The 16945-nt window shown below is 38.6% G+C and overlaps 2 protein-coding genes across 2 annotated transcripts; one reads left to right on the forward strand and one right to left on the reverse strand.

Moving 5' to 3' along the window:
* The first annotated feature begins 854 nt into the window (after positions 1 to 854).
* On the forward strand, positions 855 to 6827 carry LOC141647596 (uncharacterized). The gene is made up of 9 exons (XM_074455850.1): positions 855 to 1217; positions 1310 to 1917; positions 2440 to 2516; positions 2649 to 2817; positions 4823 to 4911; positions 5000 to 5164; positions 5255 to 5332; positions 5817 to 5920; positions 6495 to 6827. Exons 2-9 carry the CDS (start codon positions 1338 to 1340, stop codon positions 6598 to 6600), a joined length of 1368 nt encoding a protein of 455 aa, XP_074311951.1. The 5' UTR covers positions 855 to 1217; positions 1310 to 1337; the 3' UTR covers positions 6601 to 6827.
* A 481-nt stretch (positions 6828 to 7308) lies between these two features.
* LOC141647597 (uncharacterized) lies at positions 7309 to 12937 on the reverse strand. Its single transcript, XM_074455851.1, has 6 exons — positions 12305 to 12937; positions 11116 to 11280; positions 10894 to 11019; positions 9863 to 10102; positions 8754 to 8918; positions 7309 to 8272 (listed from the first exon to the last, which is right to left on the reverse strand). Exons 1-6 carry the CDS (start codon positions 12653 to 12655, stop codon positions 7775 to 7777), a joined length of 1545 nt encoding a protein of 514 aa, XP_074311952.1. The 5' UTR covers positions 12656 to 12937; the 3' UTR covers positions 7309 to 7774.
* Positions 12938 to 16945: the final 4008 nt, after the last annotated feature.

Consider the following 16945-nt stretch of genomic DNA (forward strand, 5'->3'; position numbering starts at 1 on the left):
TATTATTATATTATTATGATTAATGATAATATTATTATATTTATATTTAATATATTTATTTATTATTATATTTAATATTATTATATTATATTAATAAGTTATTATATTATATTTATTATTTTATTATTTTATTAATATTTTCAATATTATTAATATTATTAATAACATATTTATTATTAATAACATATTTATTATTAATATTATTATATTTAATATTATGATATTAATAAGTTATTATATTAGACCTATTATTTTTATTATTATTATTATTTTTTTTTATTATATTATTATTATTATTATATTTATTATTATTGGTATTATTGTTTATTATTATTAGTATAATCTTTTTATTATTATTTTAGTTGATTCGATTTGAGATAAGTTGATTGATTCAGCTCCATTAAGTTGATTAAGTTCAATTGATTCGATTGATTCAGACGATTTGATTCGAAAAGAACAAGGCCTAAGTTCTGTGGTTGTTGGTTTAATAAAAAAGATGTAGTATTTTGATTAATTTGAGACGCATTGAAACTAATTGAGAGAATTTGGTTTAAAGTTTTTTTAATCAATGGTATGGAAGTGGAAAATATTACGCAAAAAATATTGTAATGAGTAAAAATCATATGTGAAAATAAATTACGAAAAATTATTGTTGTTTATAATCCAACAAAATATCACAATTATTGATTGTCTTAATTAAATATGGATGGATAATAATACTCAAATGGTACATGGATAATAATCCACTTTTTTTAAATAATCCGTCGTCCTTTTTTTAATTCAGAAATTCAAAAGTACCCACTATTTGAAAATCAACATAAAACACACAAAAGTAATATTTTATTATTTTATTTATTCTGGTAAGAAAATAATGAAATACTACTAAAATTAAAATGATCCACGCTTTTCCACCATTTCTTGTTCTTCTTCTTCTTCTTCTTCCCCTTCCTCAGGTTCCTCAATCTTCCTCCTCATCCTCATATAAACCCTAATTAAACATCTTCCTCTAATTAATAATATCATCCTCCATTAACACGTTCTCATGCTTTTTCTACTGAAACCGTTAATGGATTTATCCATTAATTAATTAATTAATTAATACGGCTAAAATTAATCAATTCAATTAATTATACATCAACGACGATTCCTTGTGGAATATTCTTCTCTAGACGCCATCGTCGCCGTTCCTCCATTTCTACGGAGCTTCCCTATCGCAGGTACCCTTCATTCTTGTGCTTTTATTTCTTCAATTTCCCTAATTTAATTTGGGGATTCATTGATTTTTGTAATTTTTTATTTTGTTTTTTAGGGCTAGGGTTAGGACGACATCGGCAACAATGGAGGGAGGAAGCGGGAATTCCGATGGAAATAGGGAAAGGAATTCAGCTTCTTCTAGAAGATACAGAGTTCCATTATCAGCCTCTAATTTTATACGTTCCCCAATTTCCGCGCTTCTTGAATATTCCGGTTTGTTACGGCCGAGGTCGAGTAATCTTGAGTCTGAGCCATTGGCCGCTGCCTCATCGTTATCTCCGCCGCAGTACACGCCGCAGGTTCAGGATTCTACGCCCGCGAATGACGGTGAGGTTTCTATTAGGATTATTGGATCGTCAGAGGGGGATTCCTCAAATTTAGGGCAGAATTGTGGTAGTGGTGGGGGTGGGGGTGAGGGAACAGGAGTGGCCGCGGTGGGGCAGGAGGAGGTGAGGGGTGAGCGAGGGACAGGGGTGGCTGTGGCAGTGGGAGACATGGTTTCGAGTTCTAATGGTGATGCTGAGACTGCTGATACTAGTGGGGCAGGTAATCGGGATTCTGCATATCAGAGATATGATATACAGCAGGCTGCTAGGTGGATTGAGCAGGTTCTGCCTTTCTCGTTGTTGTTGCTTGTCGTCTTTATCCGTCAGCACTTGCAGGGTATGACATCTTTTTCTCCGGTTTTGGTCCCTTACACTTGTTGGAGATTGAATTTTTGTGTGATTATATGTTTCGTGAGACGGTGTGAATTATTTTTGGTTGGTATGGATTTGTTTCGTTTAGTTATACATTGTGGACAGCTAGTGATGTTTGTCTCCGTATATTATCTTGGTTGAAATGTAGTCTCATTCAGCATATCAATTATGATGGTCCTTTGTTGTCTGTGCTTGATGCTGTGACTTTGGTTGCTTCTTTTAGGAGAAATTGAGTGTAGGAGAAATTGACAATGTTTTTGTGGTTGTTCAGATAACTTTCTCCAAAGTGAAGATCTATTTGTTAACTATGTGAACTGTGGAAACTTTGGCTCAGGATAAAACATTTAAAGTTTAATTTGACATTCCTTAGTTTCTTTCTTTTCTCTGAGAACACAGTTGTAGGACATGGTCCCCTATTGCAACACTGTGAGTTTTTGACTGTGTTAACTTATGTTGAGTTCTTTTTGTTTCTTTTGGAAATGCACAGGCTTCTTTGTCACAATTTGGATAGCTGTTTTCATGTTCAAGTCAAACGATATCCTCCGTAAACAAACTGCTCTAAAGGTGCTTGAGTCTTTCAACGCTTTAATCTTCACACAGTAACAACTAACAAGTTGAATAAAGTGTCTCGTATACTCGTTTAATACTCTGTCACTCAAAGAAAAATTCTCATTTGATATGATCTCTGTTATGCAGGATGAGAGGAAAGTACCTATTTTGGTTGGCATTTCCATTTTGTTCACCCTTCATATTGCTGGGGTATACTGGTGGTATCGCAATGATGACCTTCTCTATCCACTGATTATGCTTCCTCCAAAAGATATACCTCCATTCTGGCATGCTGTTTTTATCATCATGGTCAATGGTGGGGCTCTCTTTCTCTTTGTTTCTCTTAACATCTTCCTATGAGCAAGCTGGAGTGGCTACAGTGTGTTATATGGCAATATAATTTGCCATTCATTGCGTTTGTTTTCTAGTGAAACAACATCCTTGTGTTTTGCTATTAATTGTTAGGCAAACTAGGTTGGGTGGTATCTCTGTCAAGGATAATATTGGTAGGATTATATCATGGATGGCTGGGGAAAATACCAGGGCAGCCGCTCTGAATAGAAATTAAATGTGGGTCCCTTGTTCACTTGTTGTCTTCCTTACGGTGTGGATAAGTGGCCTTGTTTTCTTTGTCAAGATGGAGGAATATGTTTATTAGAGTTCAGCTTTCTGTTGCTCCATGGCTACCTTAGATTATCTTTCTTTTGTCCTTTGGCTCAACCGCCTTTTTTCAAAGTTATAGGCATTTGGTATAATAGATACCAGTGCACCATAAGTCTTTTTTTTTTTGTCGTTTTTTCTTTAATGTGGTTGACCCGACCCCCGTCCTTACTATACTCACCTTAGGGCTTTTTGCCATCTCTATCTCTTATTTTTTTGGTTTATGGTGCTATGGATTGGGCCACTATGTTGCAAATATGTTGCAAATTTGTTTTTGTACCTTGGTATAGATTTATGACGACAGCATATAATGAGAAGACTGAGTTATTAGAATCAGGCGCTACGCTTGGAGTTTTGATTGATCAATTTATCTGAATGATTTGGTTATATAGTTTAATGAGTCTTACAGTCCAGCCTTTTGGTGTTTGTAACATCTAAAGATCCACTGAAGTACGTAAATAACTGCATAGTTTGCAGTTGTTGCACAGACACAATCAATTTCCATTCAAGAGTCATAATTGATCCACGTCATTAAACTGGCATCAAAATTTTGTAAAAGATGTGAAGAAAACAGCCTGTATTCCTCTCTTTTTACATAACGCATGTTACAGCCGCCATCCACCGGCCACCAATGACAAATTCTGTGTAGTCCAGACAGAACACGTTGTGTGGGGAACGACGAAAGCATCGCATTAGCCCAAAAGAGCTCATCCACCAGCTTTATGGAATTTTAGTTTGAAATGCAGTTGCTTATGGAATTTACTAGATAAGGGTTTATGTTTCCGGTTGATTTTCCCGTGTCCGAAATGCATACTTTTTTTAGCGAAAGAAGTTGATTGGAGTTCGTAGAGGATGGAGGCTGATGAAAGAGTGCTCTTGGCTGTTCTATTGGGGTTCGGGATGAAGGTGGTGGAGGTTACTGGTTGGCTGGTAGAGTGATGGAATTTTAGGAGAGAGGGGAGTTGTGGCCAAGGAAGGCGGTGTAGTTAGTGATGTCAGGTTACCTTTCAAGGATGGGGATGCCATTTATTTTCCTTTTGTGAAGGTGTAATTTTTAGATGCATTGATCAGTAATAGACGACTTAGATCTCACAACCACTGATGTAGTTAAATGACCACAATAGTGGATCCCAATGCGCCTGTAACATATCGGGATGTCATAGGTGGGAGGCATTGAAGCATTGATGGCGAAAAAAATATGCATACTCCTTTATTTCTATTATTCTTTCCCCTCTTTTGTCTGCTACAACCCTTTCTTATAGTCCTAATGGTAGAGTAGTTTTGTTTTGAGTCTTTGACATATCCTCCCCTAACTCTTATATAACTGGTCTTATTTAGATCTCTGGCTTGTAAAAAAGGCAAAACAACGGAAAATTGTTAATTATTGTTTTCCGTTGAACGAGTGTTTAGTTTTCATGTAGACAGACGTGGCATCTTCTTTTCTTAGCAGTTTAGGCTGAGGTTATAGTGTGACGTATTTTTATGATAGCTCATGTAATTTGAGGGCATTGTTCAGTTCCCAGTTTTACAAGATGTGATTTTGTTTCATTAATTATCCAGTCATCCTTGATTATTTAGTTATTTAATTGTCCTTTTATTTTAGTGAAGTCATCTGTCTTTATTGTGTTTTGGAAAGTGAGTTGCTTATGGTTATGTCTCAGATACCTTGGTCCGTCAGGCAGCGATGGTCATCAAGTGCCTCTTACTTATCTATTACAAAAACAGCCGAGGAAGGAATTACCGTAGGCAGGTATACCAGATAATATCATGATTTTCTTTTTTTAACTCCTTGAAAGCTGGCTTATTTAAGTCTTCTAACTCGCCTACTTCCTTTGAAGGGGCAAATGCTGACTCTGGTGGAGTACCTATTGCTGCTGTATCGCGCATTGCTGCCGACCCCAGTTTGGTACAGGTTCTTTCTGAACAAAGAGTATGGCAGCCTCTTTTCATCATTAATGACTGGATTGTATTTGACTTTTAAGCTCACATCGGTGGTTGAAAAGGTTTGTCTGTGGATTATGTATATTCTAGATCTTAAGCTGTTTCAAAGGTTTCTTGAAATTTGAATGTAACTCTGCTTCTATTCATATCAGGTTCAGTCATTTTTTGCTTCAATTAAGGCATTGTCACGCAAGGAGGTCCATTATGGGGCTCATGCGACTTCAGAGCAGGTACTACAATTCTGCATGTTTTCCTATGGAGATTTTGTGAAAATTGCCATAAAATTATGGATGCATTCTAAGAGGCACCAATTATCCCCTCCTTTCTGTATACTTCCCCTTTTCTTTACCTACTCTATTTCCTTTCTCTCTTTGTTTCAACATTTCTCCCTGATTCTTTCTCCTGTTCATGTCAATTGATTCTCCAATTTTTTCCCCGGGATTAGGGGGGCGTTGTTTGTGTTGCTTTTAACTCTTCTATGTCTCCTCAACACTTATGTTCTTGGCACACCTTAATATGTTGCGCTCTAGAATTCTGAGCACGGTGGATGAGTGTGCTTCTCATATGTTCATGTTCCGTCCCTCTCTTTTTCTCTACCTTACTTAACCCTCTAGCCCCCTTAGTTGAATGAAAATATGAAATAACACGGTACAGAAAAGAGCTGCTTTTTTGGAATGTGGCCATCAATAATTGATAACATTGTTGTGTGCACAGGTTACTGCAGCAGGGGATATGTGTGCTATTTGTCAGGAGAAGATGCATGCTCCAATTTTGCTTCGATGCAAGCACATTTTTTGCGAGGACTGTGTGTCAGAGTGGTAAGTGATGGTTGGTTACAATTGAGGATTTGTTTCGAACGTTCTCTTGATACTGGGTTTTTGTTTTTTCACTTTCATGAAGATTATGGCTCATTTGAAAATGACTTCTATAAGTTTATAATGATTGTGTTACTCGTGTACTGCCATACGCAAGAGTCATTGGGGGTACATGGCTAAGGTGGTTTCTGTACTTGCTTGATGAGGATATAAACTGAAAATGTTAAGCCTCGAGGATGTGTGATTGTCTAAGAGATAGAGAGTGAAGTACGGGGTGGAAAAAAGGATACTAGTCATAGTAAACCAGATAACAGCATCTTAACATGAAAGATGGAGATCTTAAGTCGGTCCATTTGGGGTAATGTGAGAAAGGGAAAATGAGTTTTCGTTCGCACAAACTTGTTTCAAACAGTTTTACATGACTATTAAAGAATCCACAAGAATTTGGGTTGGTCTCTACAAGACTTGATAATTTAATGAGGAATACACCAGGAATTGTGTTTGTCTCACATTTGAGGCAGTCTTAAACAAGACTCTTAAACCTTTATAGTTTTAACTAAACTGAGCATTTTGGCAGGTTTGAAAGGGAAAGAACGTGCCCCCTGTGCCGGGCTTTGGTCAAGCCTGCAGATTTAAAATCATTTGGTGATGGTTCCACAAGTCTGTTTTTTCAGTTATTCTAAGGAGAATTGGAATGTGCTGCAGATGATTCGAGCAGCAAATTGATAACTTGTGGAATTAAACCAAGACCTAACTGACAACATCTGTGTTCATATGTTTGTATCTTAAAACGTGAACTTGTATCTAAGCTGTAGTTATTAGTTACTCGTATTCGATAGTCATTTTATAGAGTCAAAATGTTGTATACAACTGTACAATCTTCGGTAATGGAAATTTTCTGGAAGAGAAATTTGTGCGACTCTGTCATGCCACTCAATTGTTGTGTGGTTCTTAGAGCCGTGTTCGACATTGACACTCGAACATTCACCACTCACCAGTCATTCCACTTGATGGTTCTATTTTACTCTTTGGCTACTAGAAATTAAACAAAAATTATCAGATTGGTAAATAACACACTTTTTAAAAACTTTCATGATTTCTCTTACCATCGTTGCCACAAGTCACATAATGGTGTCTTTTTTTCCAGCAGCAGTAATGGTGTTGTGGCTATTAGAGTTGTAGACATATACGTGACAATGTATCGTTAACTAGAAAATGTCATATAACTTGACCCATAAACTCAATGAGTGGTTGTATCACAGCTTTGTCCCTTTAAAAGGAAAAAAAAAAGATTGTAAAACGGAGAACCATACCTATGGTTGCTAAGCATAAAAAAAAAGAAAAAAAAAAGAAAAAAAAAACGCCCAGAGTCTTACTTATAGTCTTACAGAGACCAAAAATCACGTGATACAAATTATTAGAGTGCTTTTACAATAAATGAGTGTTGTACTGTTACAGAATACAAATGATAAATAAACCAAGACATCACAGTGCATTGCATACATTATTAAAGCTGACGCCCTTATTAATGTCATCTAGCTTAACTAAATAATTAACTCGAGGGTGACACTCATAACCCGGACTCGAAACCAATCAGTATAAAAAACTGCTACTGTGGCTCACTATACAGGAGTATGCACCCAAAATAAGGCAAGCCAAGCCAAGCCATGACATTACAATGATTACATACATTATTGGACAAAGCTGGGACACCAGTATAACTTTAGAGCACAATCCCCAAAAGAATCGAACAGATTGGTGGGAAGAAAAAAAAATGAAGGAGCAGACAATAGTACATTTAACATGGTCACAGAAAACACCCAATAGAGATTAGAGAAGGAATAGGCCAAGCGCGATCTATGTGGAAGAGAATGAGGTTTTTGTATGATCATCAGCCACAGAGATTGGAGGTAGAGTATTACATGTAGCTTCATTATTTTGAACAGTTACCAGAGTATGTGAAGGAATTGAAACTTTTGAGGATTCTGTTCTTTCAGGTAAAACACTGGCTGTGGGTACCTCTGGCGGGGACAACGGTGTAGCGGTACTAGACACATCTTTAGGAACTTCTCTCGTATGTTCTTTTATATCTGTAGGCGAGCTAATAAAAGAGGCATCCGGATGGAAACTTGGGGACATGGGAGATGTTGGGGTGCTAGATAGCACCTTCGCATCATCAATAGAGTAAACTTCCGTAACTTCTTCAGCACCCTCATCCACGTATATGATGTCTTGCATTGTTAGCTGGTGATACTCAACAATTTCTCTGAGAAACCGATTTTCACGTGCATATATGGAGTTTTCATGAGCCAAACGAGCCTTCTCAGCCAAAAGAGTTTCCAACTGAAGTCGTATCTGAGAAAACAAAGCATAATATCAGAAATCTTTGGTGAACGCTCATAAGTCATAACCGCCCACCCTCCTCCCAGGACAAACAAACACATGATGTTAATGTAACCATTGGACATTATTTTTAAGAAAGTTTTGACTTTTTGTCCCGAGATTCGAGCTAATTCAATATTGGCGGCCCTCGGTTTAATGTATTCAACTATGGTGATCTGTAGTGTAATCTAACCAAAACTTCATCCAAAACGCACATACTTTAAAGCATCATAAGCTCAGGTAAATTTCCATGAAATTCACCATAATAATTATTTAGTGTGAAAAATTACTCTTAACCTCAGGGCACAAAATGGAATTACCCTAATCTTTGCGCATCAAATAGAGTTTTTCTTGGTTTTGTGTATTCTTCTGCATAAATAAGTTAGTGAAGAAGCGATTTGCAGAGTGTCTAAAGTTTTGTCAGATGAAGACCACTATGGAAAAGAAGGAATACCAGATCATCATCAGCAGGATTGTCCCCTTTATCTCGACTCTCCCTAAGCCTCTTATTTTCTTCTTCTAACTGTGAGCAACGTTCCTTTGCAAATGCCAGATCAGCTTTCACAGTTTTGAGCTCTCGAAGGAGAACTTTTGCCTTGGCAGCAGTTGCCATTGCAACCTGGCAACAAAACAAAAGGAAAAAACAAAACTCATTTCTCTGCCATCAGGATTTGACATAAGAGCTACTTGTATGGAGTAGTGGGGTACAAAAAATTATGACGAGCTCCTGGCACACATCAAGGAACCCTCTTCAGCAAATAACTGAACCCGAAGAGCAGTATATAGGAAACTTTTCTAAGAGACACCCTTGACCATGAATGTTCGAAATTCGAATCGATTGTTAGTGCTACAGTGGAATTACTCTCTTATTTTCCTGTGCCCTATATCTTAAATATCAACAATATTGTTGTCATTTTGCTATCGCCATATTTAGGTTAAGGTAAATGATATTTTAGCTTAGTTTCGAAAGGTACAGGCCCACCGAGGCGCATGCCTCATAGATGCGAGGCACACTTAATTTGCAAGTGAGTTTCTAAACTGTTGATAATAAGTTATGCCAAAAATAAACCTCTTTTGCGCTTTTCAGAGAGTAACATCTTGAGAGACAAAACTTTGTGTAGAGTGAATTGAAGGGCAAAATAAAAGAACAGAAGTAAAAGGGATGCATGTAGCACTTTGATTGTTGCCCCTCAAAGGCCTTGTAGACAGACCTTATTTGACTGATTAGACCCACATGACCCAACCCGACTCGACCAGTTCCATACCTGAACAAAATAAATTGAATACAGCCCGAAACCAAAATTGATCTGACCTGGAGTCCTGGATTCACTGCTCAAATAACCTCTGAAATGACTCGATAATAACACACCCGAAACATACCTAAACCAAAATGACCAGACCCCAATTGAAAGAAAGCATACTCGACCCTTACTAAAGGTCTAGAACGAGCTCAAACTATTCTTTCATTAGTGTGCCATGTGGTTAGACACACTACTCAAAACCAAGGTTTAGCTGCAACGGCACAATTAATAGCGAAACGCAATACATGTTTTGCCACCTTACATCGCGAGAAGCTTTGAGCTGTGTTTCTTGGTTGGCAAGAGCACTTGTTTGAACGGGCTGAAACACAGGCCGCTGCCACGAAGTATTCTGCAAAACCGTTGCTTGATCCTGGGAATCTGAATTGCCACCTCCTCTTCTTCTAATTTGGAGTCTACGGGTTTCTTGAATGATGTCTGCTGTCTTATTACGGGTTTCTTGAATGATATCTGCAGTCTTGTGCTCTACAATCGTACGACCTTCCTGAGAGGTCGATACATAAACATGAAAGTCAGCATGAGAAGAACGGTGATTACTCATTTCCTTTTCGTATAATACCACTTGATTTACAACATTATCCTAGTGCCAAAAGGGCTCCCGCACATGACATTAGGGGGATCAGATGTAATGCAGCCTTACTTACCCCATGACAACACATAGAGGTTGTTTACAATTGACCTATAAATCTATAATGAAATTTGCTTCAAGGGTTGCATCAAATGACTGCTACTTAAAGACAAAAAGAAGTGCAGCAATGCTAAACTGATGAGGAATGGTGATTCAAGATATACTGACTCAGTATTCTTTTGTTTTAGAAGAACTCCCTATTTTGTTTTTTCTTTGGAGAAACTAGTTGTGTGCTTGGTTCGATAGTGCTGAAATCTTTTTTGACTTTGAATATGATGGGCTAACGCAAAAATTAACGTAGTAAACTTCGTGCATTTCTTATAGAGATATAGACGTCAATCATTTCTATATTCATTGTGGGTCAATAGTAATTTCAAAACAGGATTAAGAGTTTTCGACAGTTGACCTCTTACGCAGCCATATGCAGGAGCCTCAAGAGCTAATGGAGTAAGTTGCTCAAATTTGTCATTATACCTAAGAACTCATTTGTTTACCAACCATTGTATGATGAAATGCTCTTCTTAGAGATTTTCCCCTCTATTTGGATAAACAATCTTGGATGAAAGGGGAGAAGGCAAGATACAAACATAAGCAAAAATGATTTCAACCTGAACAGTACAGCCAGAAAGTTGAGCTACTTAGCATACCTCAAAAGCATTTCCAAGGGTGCCGCCAAGGTTATTAAGGGAAGAAGTTATAGCATCTATACCCTTGCGGAATTTAGCATTATCGATTCTAGAACCACTATCTGAAGGTTGGCGGGAGTAGTAGAACTGAAACAACGAAGACATAACAAATCATAAAATCTGCAAATGAACAAATCCTACAGTGAAATAGAAAATTTATAGTTCAATTCAGCAAGTATTCACCTGATTACCGGTGGCTGTATTAATTGTTGACCTCATCCTGTTTGAAGATTCAAATTCATCATCCTCATCAAGAATTGATTTGGCCTTCCTAGCTAGTATACCCCAGAAACCATATTTTGGGTCATTTGGGTCTTTTGTTGAGGTGCTCTCTGAAGGAAATGATCCCTACATACACCACAACCAAATATCATAAATTGAACATAGAACCAAAATCGCGTACACCATTCGTGTTATTAGACAACTAAAGCACCATCAATACACCATCCGACATAGAAACATTTATCTACTTGTAAGCTAAATTGAGGCTAATCATCTCAAAAAGGTCACTAGAGCAGTACTGTCTATTCGGGTCCGTAAAGCCAAGAGTCCAAGACCTTAACAACAGGACAGTTCAGGAGTTCATCCTACCAAAAATTCATCAGACCAAGTTTTCTTTAACTCGTTAAAAACACAAAGCACCCCTTCTTCATACGTCACTAAATGTCTATATTCTATACATCCCATTTATTCTTACTTTCAGCTTCAGCAACCACGAAACCTTAATAAGTGTGGATGCAACTGCATGCCTCCTCTTACTAGTGCTTAATATTCCACTTTAGAATTGAGGGGGTTGAGATTCGAACCCGTGACCTTTTGGTCACAATGGCTCTGATACCATGTCCAAAAACCATCTCAACCAAAAGCTTAAGCTAATGGTTGAAGTCCCAAGATCGGTTTTATACTCTAACATAAACTAACATTTCCTTATCAAATGAAACCACAACTCCACAGCTACGATCAATAACGAAATTAGCAATTCAATAGACATATACAAAACTCCAACAGCGAATATGAACTACTCCGTAGAAAACATATAAAATAAATCAATTGATTCACAATTTTAACTTTAGATACCACGAAACACTAATATTTGTGCATAATCAAACCAAACAATCATTCAACGACACCGTTTCACCAAACCTTCAACTTAACTAAACTTAACCAAACCAAATTGCAATGCTTCCATATCTAATTAAACCACAACTCCACGGCTTCCATCAACGACGAAATTAGCAATTCAATTACACAGATACGAACATCCAATGGAAAAAAGTAACTAAATATTACTCCCTCCGTCCTAATAATTTGTTTTAACTTTAATTAAAATACGTCTTACAAAAAAAAGTAAAAAGTAAGAAAAAGAGAAAACCTTGGAAAGGGGATTCGATCGGAAATGATCAGCACGACGATGAGAGAATGACGAATACGACGACGAAGCCGGAGATGACGGCGATTCTAACGACGGTGAAGCATAAGCATAACCGTAGCCTACGGTGTCCCGGTGAGCCGCCGACGCTCTAATTGCACGCGCCGCCAACGATCCATTTTCATTATTATTAATATTATTATTATTAATTCCGGGAAAAGAGTAATTATGATTAAAATTCTTGGTACTCTTGTAATCGGCATCATTATTATCGTCATCATTTTCATCATCGTGATTGAGTTGTTCTTTGAATGTTGATCCCCTTGTAACAACCTGTCTTCTCCTGTACGCCATCCTGTTTATGAAATCTTCAACAGTTTTTATTAATGGTGATTAGGAGGTTTAATTAGGGTAATTATAGATTTAATTACTGTAAATTGATTGGAATTTGATGAAGACGAAGGTGAGAAGTGTAATGACGATGATGACGGTGGAGGAGAAACAAGAGAGAAAGAGGAGAGAAGGAAATCAATTGGCCAGGTGGAACTAACTAATAACCACTTTTATTTATTTGTGATTTGTTTAACCATGCTCCTAAACGGCCGGCATTCATCGTGAGTTAGGATCGAACTCTCCATAAAATTCATTATAGTTGCATTATTTATAACTTCTTTGTTTTTACACAAAGCAGGTTCAAAATTATTTTTATTCCAAGGCCTAACTTGTATCTATGCTGTAACACCATCATACACCAAGGTACCTTATCAATGACCACCCTAACATATGGGAGTGCTACCATCTCAGTTATCGAGGTATGCATCATAGAAACCATAATGAAACAACTTACTTAAAACAATTGTCAAGAAAAGGTTACAAGTCTTTAAACTCCAAAACCAAACAACCAAATCCCAAAAGTCATAAAGCTAAACTCAACTACAACTAATCGACACAACAGTGATGACTCCGTCCGTCCACGTCCCGCGAACTATCATAACATCCTCACCTGCTAGTCAACTGCTCACCATCCCCGAATGGATCACCACATTTTTAAAAACATAAAACGGGGGCAGTCAACTGTATAACCAAATCAATATACGCAGCGGAAACAAATATAACAACACAGTCAGTCGATCTCCAACTCCAACAATCACCAATCATCGACTACACACTAAACTATGTAGCCCTGCCCGGTTACCCATCGTAACAGGTAACCCACACCGCCAGTGGGGGACCGCAGCCATGCCCACCAAATCCCTGCTCATCGTAACGAGCGATCCCAGCTCCTTAATGTGCGCATCCCACTTGTGACGGGAGTCACAAGGGACGAACATGGGTATGGAACCATCTCCCAACATAGTTCCACAACAATCTTCCGACCAACATCACAAATCAACCAACCTCCATCAACTCCGATCAACGATCACATGCCAACAATCAATCACAAACAATTAATTAATTATACAGCCAACTGAGTAGGGAAACCCTACCTTATTCCAATCCAAATCAATCATAGCAACAAATCAAAAAGGCTCCTCTATGAACTCGTCACCTATAAACACATCATACAATCAAAATCTACCCTAAACCCCTAAACCCCCAATCACCCAATTAGGGTTTAAACAAACTTAGCAAATCACCAAAAGAACAACATAGAGATCTTACCTAATTACGGACGATTGCAACAATATAAAAATTCCCAAAAGATACAAACCCTAGCCTTGATTTGATGGTATAAGATGGAGAGTTGGTGAACGTCGTTGAAGTTTATGAGAACCTTTTTGAGAAATAAAGTAAAATGAAATGAAACTGATGTTTTAGCATTAAATACCTCTCCCATCTTTTACGATCAAACCGTAATAGAAATCCGAAATAAACCGACACACAATCGAGTACCGGACGTACTCGATCGAGTACCCCTATGTAATACCACGTTTTTCTGAGTTCTGTTACTCGGCCGAATAAGGCTAACTCGGCCGAGTAATGCGTCGTGTGTTTTCTGGTCAGGCTTAATACTCGGCCGAGTAAGGAGTACTCGGCCGAGTATTCTCAATACTCGACCGAGTATCCGGTCTGACGGGTTTTAATTCCGCGGTTTGGTTAAGGATGATTAGAGTTATAAATTACGTTTAACAGTTTCACTTTTCACTTTTATCAAAACCTAAAACATTTCTACGTACTCTAATCATCCCTAATCTCTCCCAAGACCTTGGATTGTTCGTGAGTCTTTGTTCATCTCTCTCTAGCGTCGGTTGCGTCGGTAAGTCACTAGTCTTATACCTTTTGTTAGTTTTGCCTTTTAGGGTTTTACCCTAGTATTGGAATTTGGGGAAAAAGGGATGATTGCATGTTGTGATTGGATTGTTATGATTGTTATTAGGTGGAGAATTTGTAGAAGAGAAATTCTAGCTTCCGCTTGTTGACTCGTAATCGGATCTGTGCTAAGGTAGGGTTTCCCTACTCAGTTGATTACATAATTATGTTAAGACGTGATGATTGTGATTTAATTGGCATGATAAGTATTGTTGTTGATTTGTATTCTTAATTGTTGGAGTTGTGGTAGATTGATTATGATGGCGAGGTCCGTCCTCGGCTGAGTGGAGTCACTTGCGGGAGTGGCTTCACGCCCTTAATTCGCCCTTGTGGAACCCGCCACAAGAGGGGATGTGCACATTAAGGAACATGGGTTGTTGCTCATTGCGATGAGCGGGGCTTATGTGGGCAAGGCTGCGGTCCCCCACTGACGGTATGGATTATCTGTCGCGGCAGTAATCTGGCAGGACTACACACTTAAGTGTGTAGTCAGTATTGAGATATGATTGGGAATGGAGAATGATTGTGGAATGGTTGCCATTGCTTTTATTGTAATTTGCTTATCTTAATTATACAGTGAACTGACCCCGTTGTTGTTTTTTAAAACTGTGGTGATCCATTCGAGGATGGTGAGCAGATTGTGACAGGTGATGGTTGTCTTTAGCTACGGGGACGAGATGGGATGTCATCACTTCGAGTCTAGCTTCCGTTGTTACGAGTAGTTGTTTTGGTTTCAGTTATATTAAGATTTCATATACACTTTCTTTTGGTTTTGTTTTGAGACAATATAATCGTTTAAACTTTATACTTTAATAAATGTTTCGGAATGGTTACTTTTGATATACTAACCTCGGGCAACCGAGATGGTAACAACTTCTCATGCTAGGGTGGTCCTTGTTAAGGTACCTTGGTATGTGGGGGTGTTACAAAGTGGTATCAGAGCGACGATTTTGGAACCTAAAACCAATGAACCAAATGAACATAGGGAGTCTAATTAAAATGAACCCGGGTAGGAGTTGTTTGGAGCTACAGCAAAGACTTGGGAGACGTCTCGAAGTCACATTGAGGCCCTTACAACTTCGAGCCGGTCAACATGGAGGTGTCTTGGGAACCGTTGTGTGTTTGAAGTAATGTGTGCTGTATCTATAGCTATGATTCTTGTAATAAAGTTGTTGGATGAATTGAGAAGGTGAATTGCATATCTTGAACATGGTAGTACTTAAGCATGATTATGTGTTATTAATTAGCTTTGGAAGGGTAGTAATATGTTAGATATATCGTATGCGTAGTTAAGTATGTTTTCCGTATTAGTTAAGCTCGTTTTTGGCATGATTCGGCCGAGCAGGGCGGGTACTCGACCGAGTAGGGGATACACGGCCGAGTAACCAAGCACTCGACCGAGTGTTTATTTGTGTATACGAGGCAGTAGCTACTGGTTGTGATCACTCGGCCGAGTAAAAAGGGTACTCGACCGAGTGAGGCATACTCGACCGAGTAACATATATACTCGACCAAGTATGTTTTGTGTTGTTTTGGAGGTTAGCTACTGGAGTGGAATACTCGACCGAGTAGTCTCAGTACTCGACCGAGTATTTCACAGTACTCGGCCGAGTACTTCTTTGGCGGATGGTTTGTTTATTTTGGGCCGTAGGCTATGTGCTTACGTTTCCTTGGTTATATCAGCTTAAAATGCAGCCAAAGAGGTCAGCTGCTTACGTTCAAGATACCGAGATGACTGTATATGAAATTGTCATATGATTGAGCAACAAGATGCGCTCAAGGCACTCAAGAACATGGGTAAGGAGGTGAGAAACCGGTGGACGCATCCCAACTAAGCACCACCATTTCTCGCTTCCACCCCTCTACTTATGAGGGCACCGGTGAGCCAAAGCCGCTCGATAATTGGCACCGGGAGATAGAGAGTCTTCTAGAGGTCGTGAAGTGTCCGGCAGAGATGGCGATAGAACATGTTGCGTTCTACCTAAGGAATGTGGCTGGGGTCTGGTGGCAGAATGTGAGAGAGGACGCTAGAGCATACTAAAAGGACCAGAGATACGATGATTTACCATGGGCAGGCTTCAAGAGCGCTATGAGGGAGCATTTTGTGCCGGACCACATCCGTCACAAGCTGAGAGCTGAATTCGATTCTTTCACCATGGCTGATGATATGACCGTCACAGAGTACTATCACCGGTTTCTAGAGTTGTCACGCTACGCAGAGGATATGCAGATGGGGCAACGAGGTTTAGCTCTTCGCTTTGAAAAGGGGTTGGCACCGAAGATCATGGATAGACTACCAGCTGGGGTACTCACCGATCTGAAAGAGGTATATGC

The sequence above is a fragment of the Silene latifolia genome, chromosome 3 (assembly GCF_048544455.1).
Source record: "Silene latifolia isolate original U9 population chromosome 3, ASM4854445v1, whole genome shotgun sequence".
Classification (NCBI taxonomy): domain Eukaryota; kingdom Viridiplantae; phylum Streptophyta; class Magnoliopsida; order Caryophyllales; family Caryophyllaceae; genus Silene; species Silene latifolia.